Here is a 23,783-nt window from a genome sequence, read left to right as displayed (position 1 = left end):
TATATAAATAAATAAAGAATAAAATATGCAACATATTTAAATAAAATTAGAAATATATAAAATATAATAAAATTATATAATTTTAAAATGAAAAACTTAATTTAAATATTTAAGTAATTAAAATAAAGAAGACTAAAATCATTAGTATATTAAAATATAGGGATTAAAAGTCCAATTAAGTCTTTAATATTAAATTTATGTTTCATATAAAGTAAAGGCATTTGATTTAGGAAATATTATATTTATACATCAAATTATATAAAGATCACGTTTATTTACCATGCAATAATAGCACGGTTTTCCTCCAGGTTAATGCATCTTGAATTCTGTGTACGTTGTAAAAAAGAGTGTAAAATTCATTTGGATTTAGCAACACACGATTTACTATTTTGGATATTTTAATCTGTGTGGTTATGCAGGGACATTTTAGGGGGCTTAAACCTTGAGTCATAAGTTAGAATTATTTTGTAACATGGGCATAAAACAATTACTTATCCATTGTCATGAATTTTCAACTTTTTCTTTGAACTATTGCCTTAAGCACCCGTGGACATATTTTTGGAATTTTCTTTAAAAATCAACGTTTAGGACTTAGGTGAATAATACATAATACAATTAATACCACTCAAATCAAAATTATGTGAACTGCTACAAAGAGGAGAAACTGACTAAATAATAAATGCATGTGGCCCAGAACAAGTTGCTGTGCTGCTAAAACTACTTTTCTATAAGCTTCTAGAGAAAATGAAAATCCTATTCGTTGGCAATCAAGTGATCTAGGTTCTCTTCTTCTGCAGATCTTTTGATGCGTGTTACAGCTTTTTCAACCTGAGATTGCATCACAAATTGGTTCAGAACTTTACATGTCACAAGCAATTCCTGTAACATAAGTAGTATTTTACATATTTTTATTACCTCTGCATCCCAATTTGTTCTGGCAGTCAGAATTATTAGAGTTGCTGTTTGTACTAGAACTCCAAGGATCATCCCCCACCAGATACCCTTTGAAAATCCCAAATGCATACCATCATTCAAATATTGATGCAAACTTAGTAAAAAAGAGTTGGTGTAGGAAGTATTTTAAACTTACAGCTACTCCTAGAGCTGTTTTAAAGCCAAGAACACATCCAATGGTTAGACCAATGACATAGTAAGAAGCCAAGTTTACATATGCCACTACAGCTTGCCACCCACTTCCAATTGCAACTCCTTAAATTTTCCATATACAAGTAGACAACAGTAAGAATCAAAAGTAAGGATGCAAACAAGTGTTTATCAAATTGCTAAATTGATATAACTAGTGAACTACTTAAAGTTAATGAATTGAAATCACATTTATTTGAAATGATCCATTGACTATATTCAACTGCCCCCTGTCATATCACTTGGGGGTAGATAGAGCCTAGAATTCTCCCTAAACCAGAACTGGTGTTTAGAGTATCTCTAATGGTGCACAATTTTGAAGTTGCTTAATATTTAATTTATATTTTTTGGTATGGATTCTACAAAGACACATATTCCTTTAAATCCCTTTTTATTTTTTAAAATTTAAGCGACCTCCTATCTAATCATTGAGCCTAAAAATTTATTAAACAGAATCTATATTTATATATCTCATCAACTTTAAGATTTCTTTTTATATTGTTATACAGCTCCACGGAAAAAAATAATAACAATAAATATGATAATATTTAGGTAGATGTGTAGTCATGTCATAAAAAAGGCTAGTATAAGAAATGATTGCATAACAGAAAAGATTGTGATAGCTCTTAATAAAAAAATGACAAAAATCAGTTAAGATAATTTGAAAATGCGCCAAGAAGGTTTAATTGTGTGATTAAATATGTGAAAAAGAATAGAAGGAGATTATGATTCATTTAACTAATGTAAGAGATTGTATATTACGTTGCTCCAACTGTGCAATTTACTTCACCTACCTTTTCTTGTATCAAAATCAACTTAGAAGTTAAAAGGGAGTTTTGGATACAAAGAGAGATAAAAAAAATTATTTTAAATAAATATATTTAAACTTAATATATTAATCATACATTTATTATTATAAATGATATATAATTTTTTTAATTTAAAGTTAAAAAATATGTTCTTTCTTCTCATCCCTTTCAAAAATCTTTTTTCAAATGTACTCTCTGGCAATGAAATTGAAGCTGCTCTTGTGATTAAAGATTTTGTTACCTGACAGTATTGGTTGAATTCCATTTAGGAAAACTGAGATGGCAAGCAATGGAGTCAAACTAGATACACCCTCAATGACTTCAGTGTCAGAAGTGAAAAGCTTGCTCAAAGCAACTCTGAATATCAAAATTATTGCACAGAAAACTATACTGATGAGAATGCTTGTTCCATTCACTACAAAGACTGAAAATTTTGCTACTCTTGGATGAGCTGCTCCTAATTCATTGCTAACTCGGACACTGCAATCACCCAACCTCCCATTAACATGTTTGTATGAAAGTTGTTTATATAAATATCTTTTGTTATAAGTCTTTTGACACTAACCTGGCTGCTGCACTTAGGCCTAACATAAATTGCATGTCCCAGTTCAAGTAATTCATGCTAAATGTACATTCATTGACATTGAAATTATGGTTAGATAACATCAAGTATAATTGGATATAGCAATAAAGGTTATTCTTAGAGAGAATAACTTACCAAATGGAAATAGTGTCCAGTGAAACTGTGGGATTAGAGAGCAAACCAGATATAAGTACTAGGCCCTGATTGTACCATATCTCCAAACTACATTAGGATGTATTTTCAGCTTGTTAAATAAAAAATCATTGGAACTTAAAAGGGTCTCTGTATGGCTTGAGTTTTTTTTTTTTCTTGTTTTAGTTTCCTGTTTTACCTAATAATTATAAAAAATTACCTTATTTTCACTTTATTTCCTCTTCTCAAAAAATGTGTACAAGAAATGGTACAAATAATAATATGTAGTATTTTCACCAAACAATTCTTTGAAAACAGAGGACAAAATAAGAACAAAGGTAGTGTTTTGTAATTATTAATGAAAACAGAAATTATTTTCTCAAATCGAATACCCTAAGAGATGAACTTTTAAATTGACATTTGTGTTGTTTGTGTGTGTGAGGAAGTGAGAAATAGGTAGCCTTTTGGATCATACCACAACATAACAGCAGAAGCAACTGTTAGCTTGAAATAAGGCCAAATTCCTTTGAAGGCTTTCACAGTGAGGCCAGTCCAAGTTTGCTTACATCTTGGGCTAAGAATGATATAGAGCCCATTTAACAAGACAAGAAGCCACCAAGAAAAGCTAAGAGTAAGGGCAGCACCAAGTAGTCCATAGTCCAAAACATACACAACTAGCCAACTGAGAAGCACATGCAAAAGGAATACCCCAGTAGACATAAAAGCCAGTGGATTCACAATGTTCTGGGCTTGGAGGAACCTTTGCATTGGGCAGGATATAGCAAATGCATAGAGTTGAAGAACAATTCCATGGGCAAAAACTTGACCTTGTTCTGCTATGCTCTCTGACTGCCCAATGGCTTTTAGAAATGACCCTGAGAACCAATAGAGAAATGTGAGAATCACTGCAGCACCCAAGTGTAAGATGATTGCTCTTTGCAATATTATGCCCATTGCTGAATATTTTTTTGCCCCATATGCTTGTCCACACACAGTTTGCACTGCACTTGCCATGCCCAACTGTTATAAGGGAATTCAATAATCACATTCACAATGGAAATTGCCCCTCAATGAAAGATGTACAAAACAACATTGAAAACAATTTTCAGGTCATAAGCTAATTCTAGTGTATAATTGAAACTAAATGCAACATTTCATAGTTCTTTATGCTGACCTGCATTCTAATATCACCCCAGATTTTTTACTACTAGTGTCTTACATTCAAGTGGAAGTATTGCCATTATAGTATTATACTTCTCAAAAATTAGGTAAGAAGCTATTTTAAGGAAGCTAGCTATATATTTTTTAAATGGCGCGTGGTTTCATTTATATGACAAGTAGCATTAGGATCCAATTTAATGCTTAACATATTGTTAAAATAACCACAAATAAAGGAACATTAATTTCTGAAAAAATCAACACAGTTCCGTAAGAAAAACAGCCAGAAGCATCTACTAATTAAAATACAAAACGAAGCTGGCACAAAATGCTACTGTACATTCGGATCACACCTTCTTAAGTGCCTATTCAATAAACTTTTTTTACATGATGACTTATGACATAAATTTAACTAAAAAAAACTTATCGAAATAAGACGAAGACAACTTATTTTAATAAATTATAATAAAACATTTATTGAAACAAACTAAAAAGAACTTACAGAAATCTTTCAAGTCCATAAGCTCTTTCAAACAGGCAGCAGATAAGTAGAAATTTGAGAGGATAAAAGCAGCATACCATGATCCCATAAGCAAGACCCTGAATTCCAACACTAGCTATGGATGCCCCAGCAAGCTCTAGAGGTCCCAAATGCCCAGTAAACATCAAAGTCACAAAGCTTAGCATGTAGTTGAAAATGGAGACAACAATGGAAGCTCCTGAGAGGATCCATAGGAGCCTTGACTCCCAAGCAACAAGTTGAGGCCACCATCTCAACTCAATAGCCCCATGTTCCAAGAATTCTTCAATGGTATCTGATGACAAATCTGGAATGGGAGAGTGTGAGTCAAGCCTAAGTAGCAGTGGCTGGTAACCTGTCTCTGAGTCCATGATTTTGAAACTAAGGTGGAATTTCTAGTATAATGGAACTATAAAAAATGGGATTTATGGAATACTAGTGTGAATGTGACACAAGATTTAGCAACTACCATTCTTGTTGGTACCCACCAGTTTTATTCATATTCTTTTAGATGTAGACAAGTGGATCAAATTAACTCCCTCACTTCATACAATTTATTTACACATCTTGCCATTCTTTATAGACAAATGCTAATATGTGATCTTAAAACACTAGTTAAGAAATTTAAATTTAAATTAAATTTTTTCATTAAAAAAATATAACAATTAACTTTCTTTATAATTTTTAACATATTCAAACCTAATGTTTGACATAAAAAAAAACTATTTATTAATTTTTTAACCAATACTTTTAAAGCAATTAAATAGACTTTTTTTTTATAGTACTATGTTGACTTTTTATTCTCAGCAATGATTTTCTCATCTAATTGCGTCAAGAAAATTTTATCTACCCTTAGCACGTGAACTTGCATGCGAAATAGTACTACGAGTTTTTACGAAAAAAAAATTTACATTTTTTTAAAATATTATCTCGATTCGTATTAGTGTTACTAATTTTAGTGATTAGATTCACAGACTTTTTTTTTTTTTCACAATAAATAAATAATATTTAGTATTATTTTCATCCTTTTTTTTATTAATGTGAAAAGAGGGGAAAGGTTAAATAAATTAACTGATAGTTTTGGTCCTATTAAAAATATATATCACTTAAGTGAATACCATTCTTTCAGCTTTGGAGAATTATAATTAAATTTTAAAATTTATTAAACATAAATTATATTTTTTCACTATCAAGAAGTTTACCTAATGCTTTAGTTTTATTTGAAGTCTGTTCAATATTTTATTTTTGTTAATTTATAATTTATTTTAAAAAAATTTAAGTTTGGTTGATTAAAGTAAAGATATTTGATAAGTGAGTTTATCTCACTAATTTATAGTATTTTTAAAAGATACTAATTAAAGTGACTTTGAATTTAAATAATAAAATGAAGTTGCTTAGTCAACGAATTTATATTGTTAGTTTATAAGTTTTTTCAACTGCTACTTAAAATAATGTTTGAACTTGTGATTTATAACTTATTATTTTGCAATTAAAAACTATTTGTTAAAAGACATGTAAAGAAATGACAACGTATATGCATATAAATAAATAGTACAAATTTCTCAACAAAGAAAGGATAATTAGAAGTAAAACAACTTTTTTTCACAATTCATTAGTGTGTATATTTTAAGATTAAAAATCACTTAGAATAATAATGTAAATTACACTTTCTAGTATTATAATTTTTTTATCTTTTACTTTACATATTTTTAATTATATTTTAATTTTAGAAATTAAATTTGTTTTTTTAATTATTTTTATTATTTTATGTAAATTTTTATATATTTTAGAAATATCTATTTTAATATTTATAAAAAGTAGCTATGTTATTAAGAGGAAAAATCTTATCACTGATACTGATTTTATTTGGCTTAAACAAGAATGTCTTTGATAAAAAAAAATAGTCGTAATTTAAATAAAAAAATATTTAGAATTTATTTTTAAGAGTTTATGGTTAGTAACAGGTAATAATTAATAACATTTATTTAAAAAAATTAATATTATACGATAAAAGTATTATTTTAAAATAAATTATAATACTTTAGAAAATGAGTTTGATATATTGAAATTATAATAAACTTACATAATTACATGGTCTAATTTGGATAGACTTTTAAACAAATTTTTATAAAAAAAGTAGTACAAAAAATAATAAAATATTTTTCATTAATTAGAAACAACTTATACTTCTTTATTCTTTAAAAAAAAATTCATTTAATACTTATAAAATTTAAGAAAATAAAATATTTCTTATGAAAAAATTATTTATTTTAACATTATTATTGTTTTCCTGTTTATACAAACTGGGCACTGGGCCATGGTTTTTTTGTTGGTTTCAACCCAAGATAATTTCCTACAGTGTTCGAGAATGGTAGTTAATAAAAATACATATTCTCACAAATGTATTATACTCATCTCATCAGTTATCTCTTTAATGGATTTATGTAATTTAATTTATATTTAAAATTTTTATAAATATAATTAACTTTTAATTAATGTAAATAAATTAACATTTTCACTTCTCATCTTTTTATTTTAAAAGAATAAAATTTCTCTTCAATTAACCTATCATCATCCACTCTCCACAACCTATCTCCACTCTCCACAACCATAAGTCACCTTTTGATCCCCAACATTCAATATAAGCATACCACATGGGTTCCCTTTTTTTTTTTTACAAACCAGGACCCACAATAATAATAATAATAATAATAATAATAATAATTTTTTCTAAATTAAAGAAATTCTGCTAAAAAACAAGTTAAATTAGAACAACTCCAGCATGCTTGGTAGTTTATTATTATGTATCAAATAATATATATATATATTAAAAAATTCTAAGAATGAAATATATTAATAATATTAAATACTGTTATTTAAAAGTTTATTTTTTTATTGTGTAATTTTAGGCACATATTATAAAAATCATAATAATGAAATTTGAGAGTCAAGAATTTAAAATCTTGATATAAAAGGAAATTTTAATATAAAAAATTAATATAAAATAGTTAATCATTATAATTTTTAATTAATATAAAAATTCAAATAATAATATTTATATATTATTCAAAAGGAAAATAGAATAAAAATATTTTTTTAATTTTAATAATTTAGGGTTAAATTTATTATAGTTGAAATTGAACATATTCTTTTGACATTAGACCTATTTAAAGATATTAAACGTATTCCTTTTTTATATCTATTAAAATATTTACTATTTTCATTTTCAATGTATTTTCCTAAAGAATGATTTATATTAATTAAACATCAAAGTTTCATTCTGAAGCATTTTAGTACCATTATTAAATTTGATACGAACGTCAGTTAAAAAATTATTTTAATCTCTAACTTTATAAAATAATATTTACTTTTATTCTTTTTATACAAAAATTGTAGTTATTAAAAGGCATATCAATCTGTCAAGTTTCAATACTAAGTATTACCTTTTCTCCAAAAATGACCCTTTTTGTAATTACTTATAAGAAAAATGTGTATTTTACAATTTTCAACCAAATACATTTTATGATTTTCCAACAAATTTGATTTTTTTTCTCATTTTTGCACGATTATATTATATTTATATTAATAAAAAAAATTACAACTTTAAAATTTAAACTATAAATAATTAACTTAAAAAGTGTATAAAACACCAAGTTCACGATAAATGAATGTTCCAGTTAATTAAATAAAAAATTTATTTTTATTTTCTTTTATTTAAGTAAGAATTTAATCTTTAAAATATCTAATCAAAGCACATTCAATTTTTTTTATCTAATGTTTTTAATTATTTAAAAAATATATTAAATTATTATTTATAAAATTAATAATATAGTTACACACACAGTGTTAAACTGTGACTCTTCATACAGATTCCTTTCTCTCTTTCATAATATAATGCATAACTTTACCAATGCTTTCATCATTATTATGAACCAACGCTCTCAAAAAATGCTTCTCTCACCTTCGTTTTCATGCACTCTGCTCTTCCTCTTCTTCTTCTTTCACTTTGTAGCGGCGGCGAATTCTTCGGCGGCAACATGTTCCGATATGTTGCCGCTGAGATACCGCAGCGACAAGATTTCCTTAACGGACTTCGGTGGCGTCGGCGATGGGCGCACGCTGAACACGAAGGCGTTCAGAGAAGCCATATACCGCATTCAGCACCTGAGAAGGCGCGGTGGCACGCTCCTTTACGTGCCTCCGGGGGTTTACTTAACAGAGAGCTTTAACCTCACTAGTCATATGACTCTCTATCTAGCTGCTGGTGCTGTTATTAAAGCCACACAGGTACTGTTAAAAACTCTATTAACGTTTAATTACCGATTTCTTATTACTCTTTCTCTTTGAATTCCTGTTTTATTTTAATTTTTCTGCTAAAGAAATTAAGTGATTATGGATTTTAAATGTGTTTGTCTGGTCTCTAACGGTAAATTGACTCTTGGAGTTTTCGATTTGTTGAAATTATTAATTTGGTTGTATGTAAGTTTATTTTTTTTCAAGATTGATTTGCATAAATATTACAAATAAAATATTTTATGAGTCGAATGCAAACAATTTTTGTTTCCGAAGATAAGCCCAAAGAACACTTCAGAGTCAAATTTCTTTTCAGATGTGTTTTTTGAAAGAGAAAGGTATAATTATAATAAAAACGGTATTTTGATCGATGAAATGGGTCTCATTTACGATTTAGTTATTTATTTAAATTGGGTAAAATTGAGAACTTAAAAATAATTGATATTCATTTGATAATTTAAATACCAATTCGTGTACATGATTTAAATCAAACACGAAATTAGTAGGTAAATTCTTTATTTAAAAATGTCTTTTTTTAATAAGTTTTGTTGCGAAAGATTGGTAAACTTTTGTAAAAGCATTAATGAGTTGATACATAATAACTTTTTAATATTACAGTGGCTAATAGTAATAGTGGACTCAAATTAAGTGTGTATTCAGAAATTCGTTGTTTAAGAGCCTTTCGTTTGTTTAATAGGAAGTAGTTTAGTTTAGAAATTCCGTGTTAACACAAGGCCTAACCCACTGGAAAATGACACAGATGAATAGCATCCTTAAGACAATCTGTGTTTGTAACTATATTAATTTTTTATTAATAAAATGTAATTTATATGCAATGATGGTCAAAATTTTACCTTGTCAACATTTAACGAATTTAATCAGTAGTATATTAAATGGTGTGATAATATAATTAATCAATAATTCCGAGTTTGAGTCTGAATATATAGAAAAATAAATGATATTATATTTTTATCACAGTATTTTTTTAATCGAACACGTAGTCACGTATTATTATTAGGTTATAATATTAATTTATTATTTCATTGCGGTAATCATAATTTATGTCGGTGTACATCATTTTGTTCGGAAGCAGATGAATACGATGTGTACTACTAAAATAATGAAAATTTTATATTATCTTTTATTAATAGAAAATGTCTGACAATTTGTGATGTAATTTTTCTTTTTACCCGTAGCGGAGTCTGTAGAGCCCACCTGACTCTAAAATCAAAGTGATAATGACTATGATAGGTACTGCAATGCAAAAATGCCAGCAAATGACAGCATATTTTCAGAAAATTTAAGAAGGGCCAAAATTGAATGTTGGAATTTGACACCATAAATTTTAAGTCCCTTAGCAATTTTTGAGGGAAAAATAAAGTAAAGGGTCAATAATACAATGGTGAGAGGACTGAAAGAAGGAACATTTGTGCATGATAAAAGGTATGTATGTATGTATGATGAATTGGGTCGATTTATACATGTTTATCTGCTAGTGTGAATTATCTATGGTTGGTAACATGGAGTATGGACTTTATGGATAATTGGTTGTCGAAAGCAAAAAATTCACATGAATTATGGTGGGCCTCATCAGGGTGAAGGGATGAGGAGTATTGGGGGGGTCTCTTATCTGCATAGCCGCATGTGCATGTGATATTTAAAGCATTGATAATGGCTTTGTTGGACAGCTGGATTGTTGGTTATGCCATTAGTGTTGTCTACTTTGAAAATCAAGAAGTGGGATACTGCTGCCTTATTCTGCTAATGAAAATTTGATTCATTTATTTAAATAACAAAATCTGAAATTAGGGTATCATGTAAATTGATGAAAAAACTAATTTTGGGTACTATTCATGTGTTTTTTGTCTATAGCAATTTTAAATGAATAGCACCATAGTATCAGAGATCTGGAAATGCTACTTATTTTGTTAATACACGTAGTGCATGTTTGGGTTAACTTATTTTGAAGAAATAATCGGTTAGTTTTTGCAGCTTCCTGAGAGAGCTTTCGAAAAATAAGTGATTATTTCTCCAAATTTAATCGTTTCCAAACACGCACTTAGCTTGCTATAGATTTTAGAACACAGTCAAGCCCCAGTAGCTTTAGATAAGCAAGCTCCATATATAATGTAGATTCTAGCAGTGCAGTACATAGCAAAATCTATTTTGTTCATCTTTTCTCTCATAATGCATGGTTATGAACTTATGAGCAACCTGGAAAATCAGTTACAGCTTCATACATAATAAAAAGTACCTGCCTTATGTATCAGTTCAACATTCAATTCTTGATGAATGGTGTAAATCTATCAGATAGGAGTGTAGGACTATGACTCTCAACCTCATTTGGCACGTTTATATATTAAGTAGAATTCATATGTTATGCTGCTAGAATATGATCTGAAGTGAATGCTGAAAGTCCAGTGCAACTCAAAAATACCTTTGTTCTTCCTTCTATTAATGCATTTTATTGTTTGTCTATGAGAAAAGGAAACATGATAGGTAAAAAGCATGTGATGAACTGAGTCTTTTTTTTAAACTACACTTTTTAATGTTCTTCATCTCTTCATTCTTTAGGAGTTGTGGAATTGGCCTTTAGTTGCACCCTTACCATCTTATGGAAGAGGGAGAGAGCTCCCTGGAGGAAGGTATATGAGTTTTATCCATGGAGATGGACTTAGTGATGTAATAATCACAGGTGGGTATCGAATTTTTAACATTTTCGGAGAAATAAATTACTTTCTTCTCTTGATTTCTTAGTTTGTATTGGTATCAGACCAGGGTATCCAAAATATAAAGATATCAAATTATTGAAGCATATAAGAATGAAAAGTATAATATTTTAATTAGTAAAGAAGAAAAAGAAAAAAATTCATGGTGAAAAAGCTCTATAGTCTATACTGCATAGCCACTATGGATTGGATATCTTGGGAACTGTAAGTTTCTGCATACCTTTCTAAACTATGCCTGCATGCTTCCATGATAATGGAGTACTTTAAATTAAATTTAGGGTAGATACACCTTTCTTGTGCACTTTATAGACAAACTCACTTTAAGGGAGATTCACCCCAAATTTTCATAGGTGAGAATGGGACAATTGATGGGCAAGGAGATGTGTGGTGGAATATGTGGAGGCAGAGAACACTTCAGTATACAAGACCAAACCTTGTTGAATTTATGAATTCCAGAGATATTATTATTTCAAATGTGATTTTCAAGAATTCTCCCTTCTGGAATATACACCCAGTTTATTGCAGGTATAATGGAGCAATGAGTACTAATTTTAACAATATTTTCGTTTTCTTGATTGCAACTAGCTTAAAACAAACTGAAAAGAAGTCAAAGACGTATATCTTTCTTCCTGACATAATTTCAAAACATTCTTCCTTCTTTGCAGCAATATTGTTATTCGATTTGTCACAATCTTGGCTCCTCGTGACTCTCCGAATACTGATGGAATTGATCCAGGTAAATTCTATCCAAATAAGCCATATCTTGTGCAAATAGTGAAGTAGTTGTGACAATTAGTCAAACCTCACACCAACTGATCTCATTAAGTTTCAATTATTTGTTGTTAAACTCTTTCCTTCATAAGAGAAATATGCCTTATCACTTATTGGCGATAAATTGTTCAAGTGAAGTATTGGAATTACTAAATGTTGAGAACACAAGTGTAGTGCCATGTGGTTTAAGAGCTTACTAGTATCTTATCCAGATATAGGATTTTATATGTTGTTTTCTTGATACATAAATCAACAGTTAACGCTATCAAGTGTAATGTCATAGAGCATGTTATATTCTTGCTCAGCCACAAGCTTTTGTACTCAATCATCTATAAATTTCATGTATGCAGATTCAAGCTCAAATGTATGCATAGAGGACTCATATATATCAACAGGAGATGATCTTGTGGCTGTGAAGAGTGGGTGGGATGAGTATGGTATAGCATATGGTCGTCCTAGCCACGGTATCACCATTCGGCGTCTAACAGGATCCTCTCCATTTGCTGGCATTGCAATTGGCAGTGAAACCTCTGGTGGGGTGGAGAATGTGCTAGCTGAACACATCAACCTCTTCAACATGGGGGTTGGTATCAACATTAAGACAAACAGTGGTAGAGGAGGGCTTATCAAGAATATAACAGTGAGTCATGTGTATGTGGAAAATGCAAGGCAAGGAATAAAAATTGCAGGTGATGTGGGGGGTCATCCAGATGGAAACTTCAATCCTAATGCTCTCCCAGTTGTCAAGGGTATCACGATTAATAATGTTTGGGGAGTGAAGGTTCAGCAAGCAGGTTTGATACATGGGTTGAGAAATTCCCCTTTCACTGATATTTGTCTATCTGATATCAACCTTCATGGTATGCAAGGTCCTAAATCTCCTTCTTGGAGGTGTTCTGATGTGTTTGGATTTGCTCATCAGGTTAGTCCATGGCCATGTTCTCAGCTTAGTAGCCAAGAGTCTGGATCATGTACCATTTACTCTTGAGATTAGAGATTTTCTCTCTCTTTGGATATTGTCGTAATTAAGTGCTTCTTCTATTGATTTATTATAATACAGATCAATGAATTCACCCCCATTTGATTTATATGATGTGCATGTAAATTTAGTCAAACATGTTGAGTATCATGTGTCAAATTTATTGTGTGAGCAACGTCGTTAATTAGATTCTTCTCAAAATGATTGGGATATTACGATCTTCTCTCCTTGATCTAGTGTTCATAGTTTAATTGGGTGCAAGTATGCTAATGATTTTGTTTCACAGTTTTTCTAACGACACAGTAAAAACCTCTATATAGTAAATTTTTATAAAATATTACAAAATCTAATAAATTATTAATATTAAAATGATATAATTTTCAATAAAAGTTTACTATTTATTCATTTCTTATTTTGTGCTCCTGGGATTATCCCTGTATAAATCCAGTAGTGATTAGTCGTAGTGGAAGTGGACTATGACCGAAGATAAACTTTAAGCATCTCGAATTTGTGGAGGGCCTTATCTAACAACCACTTCTGACTCATGAGTTAGCCTCAGAGTTATTGCTATGAGGATATCCTTGTCAAATACATAAAAAATGTCCTGTTCAATTATACACTGGCCAATAGTTTAAGCTTGCAGAACCCTAATGAATGAGTCAGGTGGTCCAGTAACTAGTAGTAGCTCATGACCTCTTTCTTTCATTTGAACCTTTTCATCTGGCATTGGTTTTCTTCTGTGGCAAATGGCCAATGGACCAAAGACATGAGAGAGTAGTTATTTCACTACTCAGTTGAGTGTTTTTCTATTTCACAGGACATGGTAGCCTCTCTCTTTTTTATATATTTTTGGGAAAGCTTTTCTTTCATTTCGTTGGTCTCAGCATGCAACTTGGCACCAACATTTGTGGAAGAACTTATTGGTTGTTAGAGAGCAAACGACACAGGAAAAATCAGGTATTGTGTTAATGGATACAAAATAAAAATAGAAAAAGATCATACAAGGATAGAACATCTTAAATCTACAACCACAACCTAGGCTGGTAAAGCTTATAGCCCTCATCTAGCAAAACACACATACTCCTCTCTAGTTCTCTCTCTGCCCTGCCCTGATAACCCCCTCCGTCACGTGAATCATTAATTTCAGCATAACTAACTTGCCCAGTGAGTAAGTTCTTCAAGCATTGCCCTTGGTATCTTTATATTTTTTCTAGGTCTAAAACTTGTATATTTCATGGATCCAAAACCATTTGCAGGATGATAAAAGTAGTTAAATATAGCAATTCATAAATATATATAAAGAAAAGTTAAGCGAACTTGTAAGTTGATGTAAAAAGATTAAGTTGCATGCTTTATTAGATAAAAAAAAAATTCATAAAAGTGGTTAAATATAGCATCTCATATTTTAAAAAAATTTATTTTAGCATGAATATTTAAAAAATAAAAGATGTATATTTTATTTTAAACCGACTGCTTCGGATAAGTTTTTTTGGCACCGATTCGTAGCAAGTTTTGACCATCCACTAATTTTCTAAGGTGGTGATTTGACTGATTCTCGATCCAGTTTTCAAAATCATGAGAAAAATTCAGCATATTCCATTTGAACTAAATATCCATTATTGTCCCTAGTGTGGTAGTAACTTTGTCCTCAAAAACAGCAAAATAAACTTTGTCCTCAAGGTTGAATTTTGATAATTGACTTCATGTGGTAAATTCATCTTCCCAAAGTGGGGTTCCTCTATATTTTGCTTTCCACCTAATCACCCAACTATAAAATCCCGTGAAATTTCTTCCCACACCAGCAGGGGAAATATCCAAACATTTGTCTCCGTACTAAACATTTACATTCATGCATTCAACAATGGTTTTCAACTAACTTCACAATTTTACTGTAGTTGCTTATCTTAATTCCTAAAAAAAAATAAATTAATAACATATTTGGATTTAGGTTTGGATAGGCATGAATCCACTTTTATTTCAACAAAATTAATTGTAACTTATGTGTTAGATCCTCATTTATAGACTTCTTAACGTCTTTCCAAACACACTTAAATGCTTAATTACAGAAGCAACGATATCTTAAGTAAAATTGGGGTTGTTATTCAACTTCTCACTTGTTTTGCTAATTGTGAAAAAAGAGAGAAGATCCAACGGTTACACTAATAAAGCTACCCTTGGGTCCGGTGAGAACCAGAATGCTAGGCCTAAAGGAGTAGATTGAAACTCTGCCAAATTAGACAAGCTTGGAATGACCCATCTTTAATTATTAAAAAACACGAAAGAAAGATAGCATGTTGGATCTGGTTTTGGGTCAGGTTCACCATATATAAACCCAGGAAATGTTGAGTAGTGCCTGAATTTTTTAAAAGGAAAATTTAAAATAATGTTAGTCAATCAAGAACCAACTTAGCATGTAAAATTTTCATTCCATAATAAGCAGTATGATTCAAGATGATTGGATTTTCAAAAAGCACCACATGTCTCTACGCTTTTAAAAAATAAACGAATATTATACTGTACAGATATAGATATCTCTATATCCATTATATTTGATTTTGTATTCACAAATTATATCATTAGAGTCATTTGCGTTTCACTTATAAAGAAATTTGTTAACTCCTGTGTCATTAAATAGTTGAAGTTTAGATATGTAAAAACTGCAAAAGCCAAGCAAAATGAACATAAAGATTAATAAGGTAATAGGTGAGTAGCACAGAATACGTGGTGTTCGCAATTTTACAACTGGACTGTGTCGCATCAACAAAATTGGTTTTATCCTAAAAATTGTCAAAAATATGATTTCAAGTACACATATTTTGCTTTACAGGAAGGGAATACATGATCCAAAAGTGCCCAAAAAATTACTATTCTTAATCTCCTGCTGTCCTCAAAGACACCACAAATTACACTTTATATACACACTTTCACTTATTAGTCAAAATTTATTAAAAAATATAAATATCATATAAATATCACTTTTTCTCATCTCTATTTAGGATTTCTCTCATGCTTTATGATTTTTAATAAATTTTAGTAAATATATTAAAACAAGTATGTTAAAAGAATGTATTCGTGCCTCTGTTTACATTCCATAACATGCATCCACCAACCCTCACTTAGCATGATAAACTACAAACCTTAGTCTCTATTTACTTTGGTATTAAAAAATTGATTTTCGGATATTTCAATTACACGATTCAACACATGCCCTTAATCTTCTTCATGCCTCCAATGGTTGTAAAGTTGAACCAAAACAAAGCAAAAGTCATTGACAGTAATATTAATAGCATTGACAATCATAAAATACAAGTCATTGTGATAAGGAGTTTGCACCTCACACATACAACACAAAAGCAAGGTACACACAATTAGCAGCAAGCAAATATAACACCTCTGCTCATTCATCATCAACCACTGTAAGAGTCGGTTGTGGCAGTAACATGGTATTATTCTATTAAATATCCTCACAACTCATAAATAACATAAAACTTAGCAGTAAGAGTAGTAGTAGTAGTAGTGTAGATAAAATCATACAGATTCAACTCTTTTAAAAGAAAAAATATATAAAGTGAGAAAATAAAATTTATTTATCGTCAATTTAAATTTAATTATTTTATAAATATAATTAAATTTAAAAAGCAACAAAAAAATAAATATTTACTTTCTCACTTTATATATACTTTTAATTTAAAAAAGTCAAAAATTCCAAACTAAACATACATGCTTCCCACATCTTTAGGTCAGATGCAAACTTATTTACAATAAAACACTCGTATTTATATAACTAAATATGCATCATCATCGTCATCAGAAATTCAGTAGCATCATCGAAATCAGAACAGGTTCAAGAACTCGCGAAACCTCTTCGCGAACCAGCTGCGGTGGTGATGGTGGTGGTGCTCGCGATGGACATGGTGGAGATGTTCGTGATCGGAATCGGGGTGACCCATCATCTCCGGCAACCGCGGCTCGGCGACGCTGTGAGCCCTAACCCACCGCGTCGGGATCTGGCGAGAGCCACCGGAGGCGTCGACGAGCATGTCGTTGCCGTAGGAGATCTCGCGGCGGTGGCCATGGCGGCATCGACGGTGGCCATTGCGGAGGGACAACGGTAACTGTGACGGTAACGGTAAAGGACGGCCAGGGTGGAGGTGACGGTTGATTGGACGGAAGTGGAGGAGCGTCAACGGAACGGGATCGATTGTGTGGAGGGGGAACGAAACGGTGTCGTGTGGTTTGGGTTCAGGTTCGGATAGAGGTTTGGGATGGGGAAACGGGTTCTGAATATCGCGAGCGTGCGAAAGGGTAAAGAGAAAGAGGAGGGAGAAGAAAACGGAAGCAGTGGCCATTGTTAGTGTGTTGGTTGAAACAGGGTTTGGGTAGATTACGTGATATTATAACAGTGTGGAAATGGAGAAAGAGAAAAAAGGGTTGAATGAAAGAGTGCAGAAATTTCTTGCTTACATCCTAAGACACGTTGCACGACTTGACTTTGTTTCACCTTTCAAATATTCATACCAATGAAACAAGGAAACGTATCATCAACGTATCACTTTAATATTCATATTTTTGTGAATATTAAAGTGAAGAATGCAAACTATGGCTTACAAAAAATGAAAAAAAAAAAGAACTAAATTTTACTTATCAAGTAGCTTGTTTTATCAATTTTATTAAAAATATTACTTTTAATGGTGAATTTGGGGTTATTTTTAGTTAAAAATGATTTTTAAGTGTCTAAAGTAAAGTTATATATAATAAAGCATTTTGATCCAATAAAAAATGAATGAAGCATTTTTAATGTATAATATTTTTCTGTGTGTTGGAAGTGATGAGGGGTGCAAATGGTGAGGTAGAAGTCTATAGTGGTATGAATCTTTTACCTTTTGATGGGAGTCATTATGGTCCCTACGAGTATTATTACTTTACATTGAAAATAGAAGCCATTTGGATATTTATTCCACACATATTCTTGTAATTTTAAGGCTTAATCAAGAGTAGCAGACTTTATGATAATTTAAAAAAATTCATTAACTTATATTTACAGGAAAAAAAACATAATTAAACTTAATTTTAAAGATTAAAATATATATTATTTTAATATTAAGTTATATTAGTGTAAATTTTATATTTTATTATTATTCTTATTATTGCTACAGTGAAAAAAATATTCAAAAATCTAATTATGTATAAAGAAGATATTAGCATCTATGAAAACAGTGAAAATAATTATCTAAATTATGTAAAAATTAAAATTTTGTTTTATTTTTAAATTTAATATATTGTTTTAAGAGATTGAAAAAAATAGATTTTAAAATAATTAAGTCTAACAGATTTTGATCCCTACTCTTGCATACTAACTAGTATAATAAAGAAATCAGAGTTACTTAGTTTTGAAATGAAAAACCTTTTCTAAAAAGTATAACATTGAAATTAAAAAAAAAAAAACTTCATTAAAAGATTTATGAAAATAAAAATAAAGCAGATGCTAAAATAATCTGAAGTTACGATAAACGGGCAAATTTCTTGATGTGGTAGAACAAGGTGTACCCCAGCATTCACCAGAAGGTGTACTACGTTGGAATAAAGTTGCTTCCTTGGGAGACTTGCTTTCTACCAAGTCAATGGGGCCTGTGATGAGAACCCAATCAACAGTTCTTCTTTAATTTGATGATAAGTGAGGAATTTCTGTTCTTAACTATTATGATATATTAAGATTATTATTATTATTGGTATATAGTTTTTGGGATATGCTTTGATCTTCGTGTTGTTTCTCATAGCGTAGTAGACCACATCATGGCACAGTCAACATTACATTGTTCATCTTCCTTCACTTATGATGTCTTCCTTAACTTTCGAGGTGTGGATACCCGCAACAACTTCACTGGTAATCTCTACAATTCACTGTGCCAAAAGGGTATTCAAACCTTCATTGATGGTGAAGGGCTTAACAAAGGAGAAGAAATCACACCTTCCCTTCTCCAAGCCATTGAAGAATCTAGGATTTTCATTTCTATTTTCTCTGAGAATTATGCATCCTCAACATATTGTTTAGATGAACTTGTCAAGATCCTTGCGTGCTCTAAAGCACAAGGACGCTCTTTCATGCCAATTTTTTATGGTGTGAATCCATCACAAGTTCGGCATCAAACTGGGTCTTATGCTGAAGCTATGGCCGAACATGAGGAGAGGTTCCAAGATCAGAAGGACAAGGTGCAAAAATGGAGAGAAGCTTTATCTCAAGCTGCTAACGTCTCTGGTTGGCATTTCGAACTTGGGTATCCCACATATCCCTTTAATGTTACTAATATTACCTCTTTTTTTTTTTTAATTTGCCTGATGATATATATATTTTTAATTTTTTTTCGTCCGAGTACACATAATAAAAACTTGATCAATAATATATATTTTATTTAATTGTGTATTTAATATTATTAATACATTGAATATATATTAGAACAATTATAGTTTTTTTTCATAGAGATCTAGTTACACAATTTCTAACTTATAGTTATAAATTAAAATTTATTAAAAATCACAAAAATCATCTTAAATATTTTATTTTTAATTTAATGATTCTAACTCTTAATTTAACGATTTTTTTTTCATAATTTTATACATTCTTGATAAGTTTTAACAAATATATTAAAAATAGTGTGTCAAAAATTGTGATGGTAACAATCTTTGACGATGGAAAACCTACGGAACAGAGACAATGATTTGCATATGAATAGTTTGGATTGATTTGATTGAACTAAACAAGACTGATGCTATAGTTTCCATTCACGTGTACTTCTATAATGTGCAGGTCACAACAACCAGAATATAAATTTATTGCCAATATCATTGAAAAAGTGTCTAAAATAATCAATCCTACACCTTTATATGTTGCTGAGAACCTAGTTGGGTTGGATACTCCATTGCAAGAAGTGAAATCTCTCCTAGAACTTGGCTCTGATGATAGAGTCAACATGGTAGGCATTTATGGAATAGGAGGAGTAGGTAAATCAACAATTGCCCGTGCTGTATATAACAAAATTGCTGATCAATTTGAAGGTGTGTGCTTTCTTGGTGATCTAAGAAAAAAAGCAATTAATCATGATCTTGCACAACTTCAAGAAATACTACTTTCTGATATACTTGAAGAGGAAGATATCAAAGTGAGAGATGTTAACAGAGGAATCTCGATGATAAAAAGGAGGCTTCATAGAAAGAAAGTCCTTCTGATTCTTGATGATGTTGACAAATTGAGGCAGTTACAGGTTCTTGTAGGAGGACTTGATTGGTTTGGCCTTGGTAGCAAGATCATAATCACAACAAGAGACAAGCATTTGCTAAATACTCATGGGATTGTGAAATCGTACGAGGTTAAACAGTTAAATGATGAAAAAGCTCTTGAATTGTTTAGTTGGCATGCCTTTAAAAAGAACAAAATTGATCCATGTTATGCAGATATTTCAAAACGTGCAATTTCTTATTTTCATGGCCTTCCTTTGGCTTTGGAGGTGATAGGTTCTCACCTGTTTGACAAAAGTTTAGCTATATGGAAATCTGCACTAGATAAATATGAAAGAATTCTTCATAAAGATATCTGTGAAGTACTTGAAGTTAGTTATAAGGATTTGGAAGAAGATGAGAAAGAAATTTTTCTTGACATTGCTTGTTTCTTCAATTCTTGCAAAATTTCCTATGTCAAAGAAATACTACATATACGTGGTTTTCATGTGGAAAACGGTATTCAAGTGTTGATTGACAAATCTCTGATGAAGATTGATTGCAATCATTGTATTGTAATGCATGACTTGATTCAAGACATGGGCAGAGAAATTGTGAGGCGAGAATCAACATCTGAGCCTGGCAAACGCAGTAGATTATGGTTTTACGAGGATGTTGTTCATGTTTTGGAAGAAAATACGGTATGTTGGAACTTGGGAACATCTCTATGGTACTTCTTTTTATCATCTTCCTTTGTTGACACATTTGTGTTGTTATTGTATTAAATTCTTGGAAATTGATATATTTGTTTAAATTTTGATTCAAAATTGAAAGGGAACTGACACAATCGAAGTCATAGTCGTCGACTTACAAAAAGTCAAAGAAGTGCAGTGGAATGGAATGGGTTTCAAGATGATGAAAAACTTGAGAATTCTTAAAATGGGAAATGTACACTTTTCTAAAGAACCTCAAAATCTACCAAATAGTTTAAGAATGCTGGAATGGAATGGATATCTGTATCCATCTTTACCATTTGATTTTGATCCCAAGAATCTTGCCATACTCAGCCTGCCTGAAAGTTGCCCCAAATCGTTCAGATTACCAAAGGTACGTATTTATTTAAAAGTTTTTGTATTTCTTAACGCGTTTTTTCAGCTTTAGTGTGTATATGTGATAACACAAAACTTAAAACTTATTTAAGAGCATATAATTTATTATTTTAAATAAATAAATTAGTTGAATTTTTTGATAAACAAAATGTAAAAGGAGTTTATAGCTTATAAAAAATTAGTTTATAAAAAGTTACTTTAAGTAATATTGAATTTTTTGGAAGCAATACTTCAACCACTTTCTTTTAGTCAGTTATCATATTTTAATAAGTTCTACAATTAGTTTTACCCAATAACTCTATTTCAATTAATAAGTATAAGCTTTCAATTATTACTTATGAAGTTTCAACTAATTTATTAACTACAAAATTTCAACTAATTTTTATGAACATAACCAATTGAATCATATTGGTTGTTAAATATATCCGTCATTAACTTCTGTTTTGTAGGTGTTTAAGTCGCTAAGCTTTATGAATTTTGAAGGTTGCAAGTCCTTAACTGAACTACCAAGCTTATCTGAAGCACCAAATTTGGTAGCATTATGTCTAGATTATTGCACTAATTTAGTAAGAATTAGTACATCAGTTGGATTTCTTGAAAGACTAATGATTTTGAGTGTTCAAGGATGCACCAAGCTACAAATTTTGGTACCAGCCATCAACTTGGCATCTTTAGAGACTTTGAATTTGACGGGTTGCTTAAGTCTTGAGAGCTTCCCAGAAGTAGGGGGAATTATGGAGGAAATAAAAGAGATATATTTAGACTACACTGCCATAAGGGAATTGCCATTTTCAATTGGAAATCTTGTTGGGCTCCAACGATTGTTCTTGAGGGAATGCCCATTGGTCCAGCTACCAAGTAGTATCCATCAACTACCTTCACTTGAGGTAATAACAACTTATGGTTGTGGGGGATTTCGATTTTCAAAAGATAAAGAAAAAGTGAGCTCAAGAGTGTTTCCCAAGGCCATGCTAGTTTATGATGATGAAGGTAGGAAGTGTTCTCTTGATATGTGTTATTTTAACATATGCCCCAATAATGTCATTGAAGTATGTAAATTACGTCCATGGTTTTTGTCTTTTGTCTCAACTGATATGCTAGAAAAGAGAGAAAATTGGATCAAGCTAGAAAACAAAGAGTCATCAATATGCTTTTCATTCAGAAAGAAATTTCCCAGGATAGCTGTATGTTGTGTTGGAGAACCTGGCATGTACAAAGACAATATTATGGTGTTGGATTTCAAGCTCAGTGTGCTTATCAATGACACTGAGCAATTCATTTCTTCATGCAACTTCATAATTTCATGGAAAAGAATGACCAAGGGGCAAGTACTTCTTTTTGATCTAAGATGCAAAGAGGAGAAGGAATTTGTAGAGTGTGAATGGAACCAAGTAAAAATTTTATGTGAGCTGGAATATCCAATGCCATGTGACTCAAAAAGGGAGGTAATGGGCAACCAGGATGAGACAATAAGAATGCCAATATGGTCCTTTCTCTATGTCTAAGAAGAAAACAGTGAGAATGTCAGATTTCCTCTCTTTAATCAGAAATGTCATAAAGTACCCAGCGGAATTGAAACCATATTGGAAAAACTTCACCCGAAGTTCACGAGTTACGTTTTACCTAAAAAGCGCTCTGCATGTAGGAGAAGGTGTGCTTTTAATTTCTTTAGTTGTTTTTGGTTGGAATAACCAGTACTCTTGGTAGGAATTTTATATTTTTTTCTGAAGAAATTAGTAATTTTTCATTTATTTCAAACTATATTTATTTACCATTTATTCCACGAGAGGTTATAATGAATTTGATGGAATCGTGGATCTTCTTATTAGTTTTTTTTGTGGGTCGCAATTATTTTGTAAGTGGACGGTGGTTATGATATTTTCAAAAAAGAAGAGAGAATGGTTTTTTTGTTGTTGGAGATTTGGATTTCTTGGAGAAAAATAGATTTTACACACACACAAAAAAACACAAAATAGTCCACAAAATGATATATTTTGTAAGAATAAAGTGTGAATTATATTTTCTTTATTGTGGTTTAACTTTTATTTTTATTTTTTGTTTTCTTATTTTTATTTTAAATTTGAAATATTAATTTTTGAAATATTTTTATTATTTTATATAAATTTTTAGATTTTTCATAAATACTTATATTTATATTTATAAAATTTTGTTTATCTTTTAATTTATAATTACAGTGTTAGTTAAAATATTTTTTAAAGATAACATCTTTAAAAATTAACATCAATACATCTATGTAAAATTCTTAATTATTTGTCTTTTCCTCTCATTTGTAACATCGTTTCATTGAGAATTCCAGATGGCCACTCTTTCATCCATTTTAATTT

General features: G+C 30.6%; 3 protein-coding genes and 1 pseudogene across 3 annotated transcripts; 2 read left to right on the top strand and 2 right to left on the bottom strand.

Annotated features, from left to right (window-relative positions):
* Positions 1–689: 689 nt before the first annotated feature.
* LOC113856107 (protein DETOXIFICATION 41-like) lies at positions 690–4,716 on the bottom strand. The gene is made up of 8 exons (XM_027487787.1): positions 4,405–4,716; positions 3,143–3,687; positions 2,671–2,757; positions 2,518–2,574; positions 2,194–2,432; positions 1,091–1,209; positions 916–1,002; positions 690–828 (listed from the first exon to the last, which is right to left on the bottom strand). Exons 1-8 carry the CDS (start codon positions 4,714–4,716, stop codon positions 754–756), a joined length of 1,521 nt encoding a protein of 506 aa, XP_027343588.1. The 3' UTR covers positions 690–753.
* Positions 4,717–8,214: 3,498 nt separating this feature from the next.
* Positions 8,215–13,260, top strand: LOC113856117 (probable polygalacturonase). The gene is made up of 5 exons (XM_027487799.1): positions 8,215–8,632; positions 11,213–11,333; positions 11,718–11,892; positions 12,033–12,103; positions 12,489–13,260. The coding sequence occupies exons 1-5, from the start codon at positions 8,240–8,242 to the stop codon at positions 13,124–13,126; spliced, it is 1,398 nt and encodes a 465-aa protein (XP_027343600.1). The 5' UTR covers positions 8,215–8,239; the 3' UTR covers positions 13,127–13,260.
* A 3,133-nt stretch (positions 13,261–16,393) lies between these two features.
* On the bottom strand, positions 16,394–17,545 carry LOC113857973 (protein naked cuticle homolog 2-like). The gene has a single exon (XM_027490340.1). It carries the CDS (start codon positions 17,464–17,466, stop codon positions 16,951–16,953), a length of 516 nt encoding a protein of 171 aa, XP_027346141.1. The 5' UTR covers positions 17,467–17,545; the 3' UTR covers positions 16,394–16,950.
* Positions 17,546–18,696: 1,151 nt separating this feature from the next.
* On the top strand, positions 18,697–23,129 carry LOC113857530 (annotated as a pseudogene).
* Positions 23,130–23,783: the final 654 nt, after the last annotated feature.

This window comes from Abrus precatorius, unplaced genomic scaffold (genome assembly GCF_003935025.1).
Source record: "Abrus precatorius isolate BTA unplaced genomic scaffold, Abrus_2018 Scaffold1, whole genome shotgun sequence".
Lineage (NCBI taxonomy): Eukaryota > Viridiplantae > Streptophyta > Magnoliopsida > Fabales > Fabaceae > Abrus > Abrus precatorius.
Note: the sequence above shows the minus strand (reverse complement) of the source record. Positions and strands in the feature narration are given on the sequence as shown.

Coding starts and splice junctions, on each gene's coding strand:
- LOC113856117 (XM_027487799.1), top strand. CDS start 8,240: ATGCATAACTTTACCAATGCTTTCATCATTATTATGAACCAACGCTCT. Junction 11,334..11,717: donor TAGTGATGTAATAATCACAG/GTGGGTATCGAA, acceptor AAATTTTCATAG/GTGAGAATGGGACAATTGAT. Junction 12,104..12,488: donor TACTGATGGAATTGATCCAG/GTAAATTCTATC, acceptor TCATGTATGCAG/ATTCAAGCTCAAATGTATGC.
- LOC113857973 (XM_027490340.1), bottom strand. CDS start 17,466: ATGGCCACTGCTTCCGTTTTCTTCTCCCTCCTCTTTCTCTTTACCCTT.
- LOC113856107 (XM_027487787.1), bottom strand. CDS start 4,716: ATGGACTCAGAGACAGGTTACCAGCCACTGCTACTTAGGCTTGACTCA. Junction 2,758..3,142: donor GCTTCTGCTGTTATGTTGTG/GTATGATCCAAA, acceptor ATCCTAATGTAG/TTTGGAGATATGGTACAATC. Junction 1,210..2,193: donor AATTCAACCAATACTGTCAG/GTAACAAAATCT, acceptor GGAAAATTTAAG/GAGTTGCAATTGGAAGTGGG.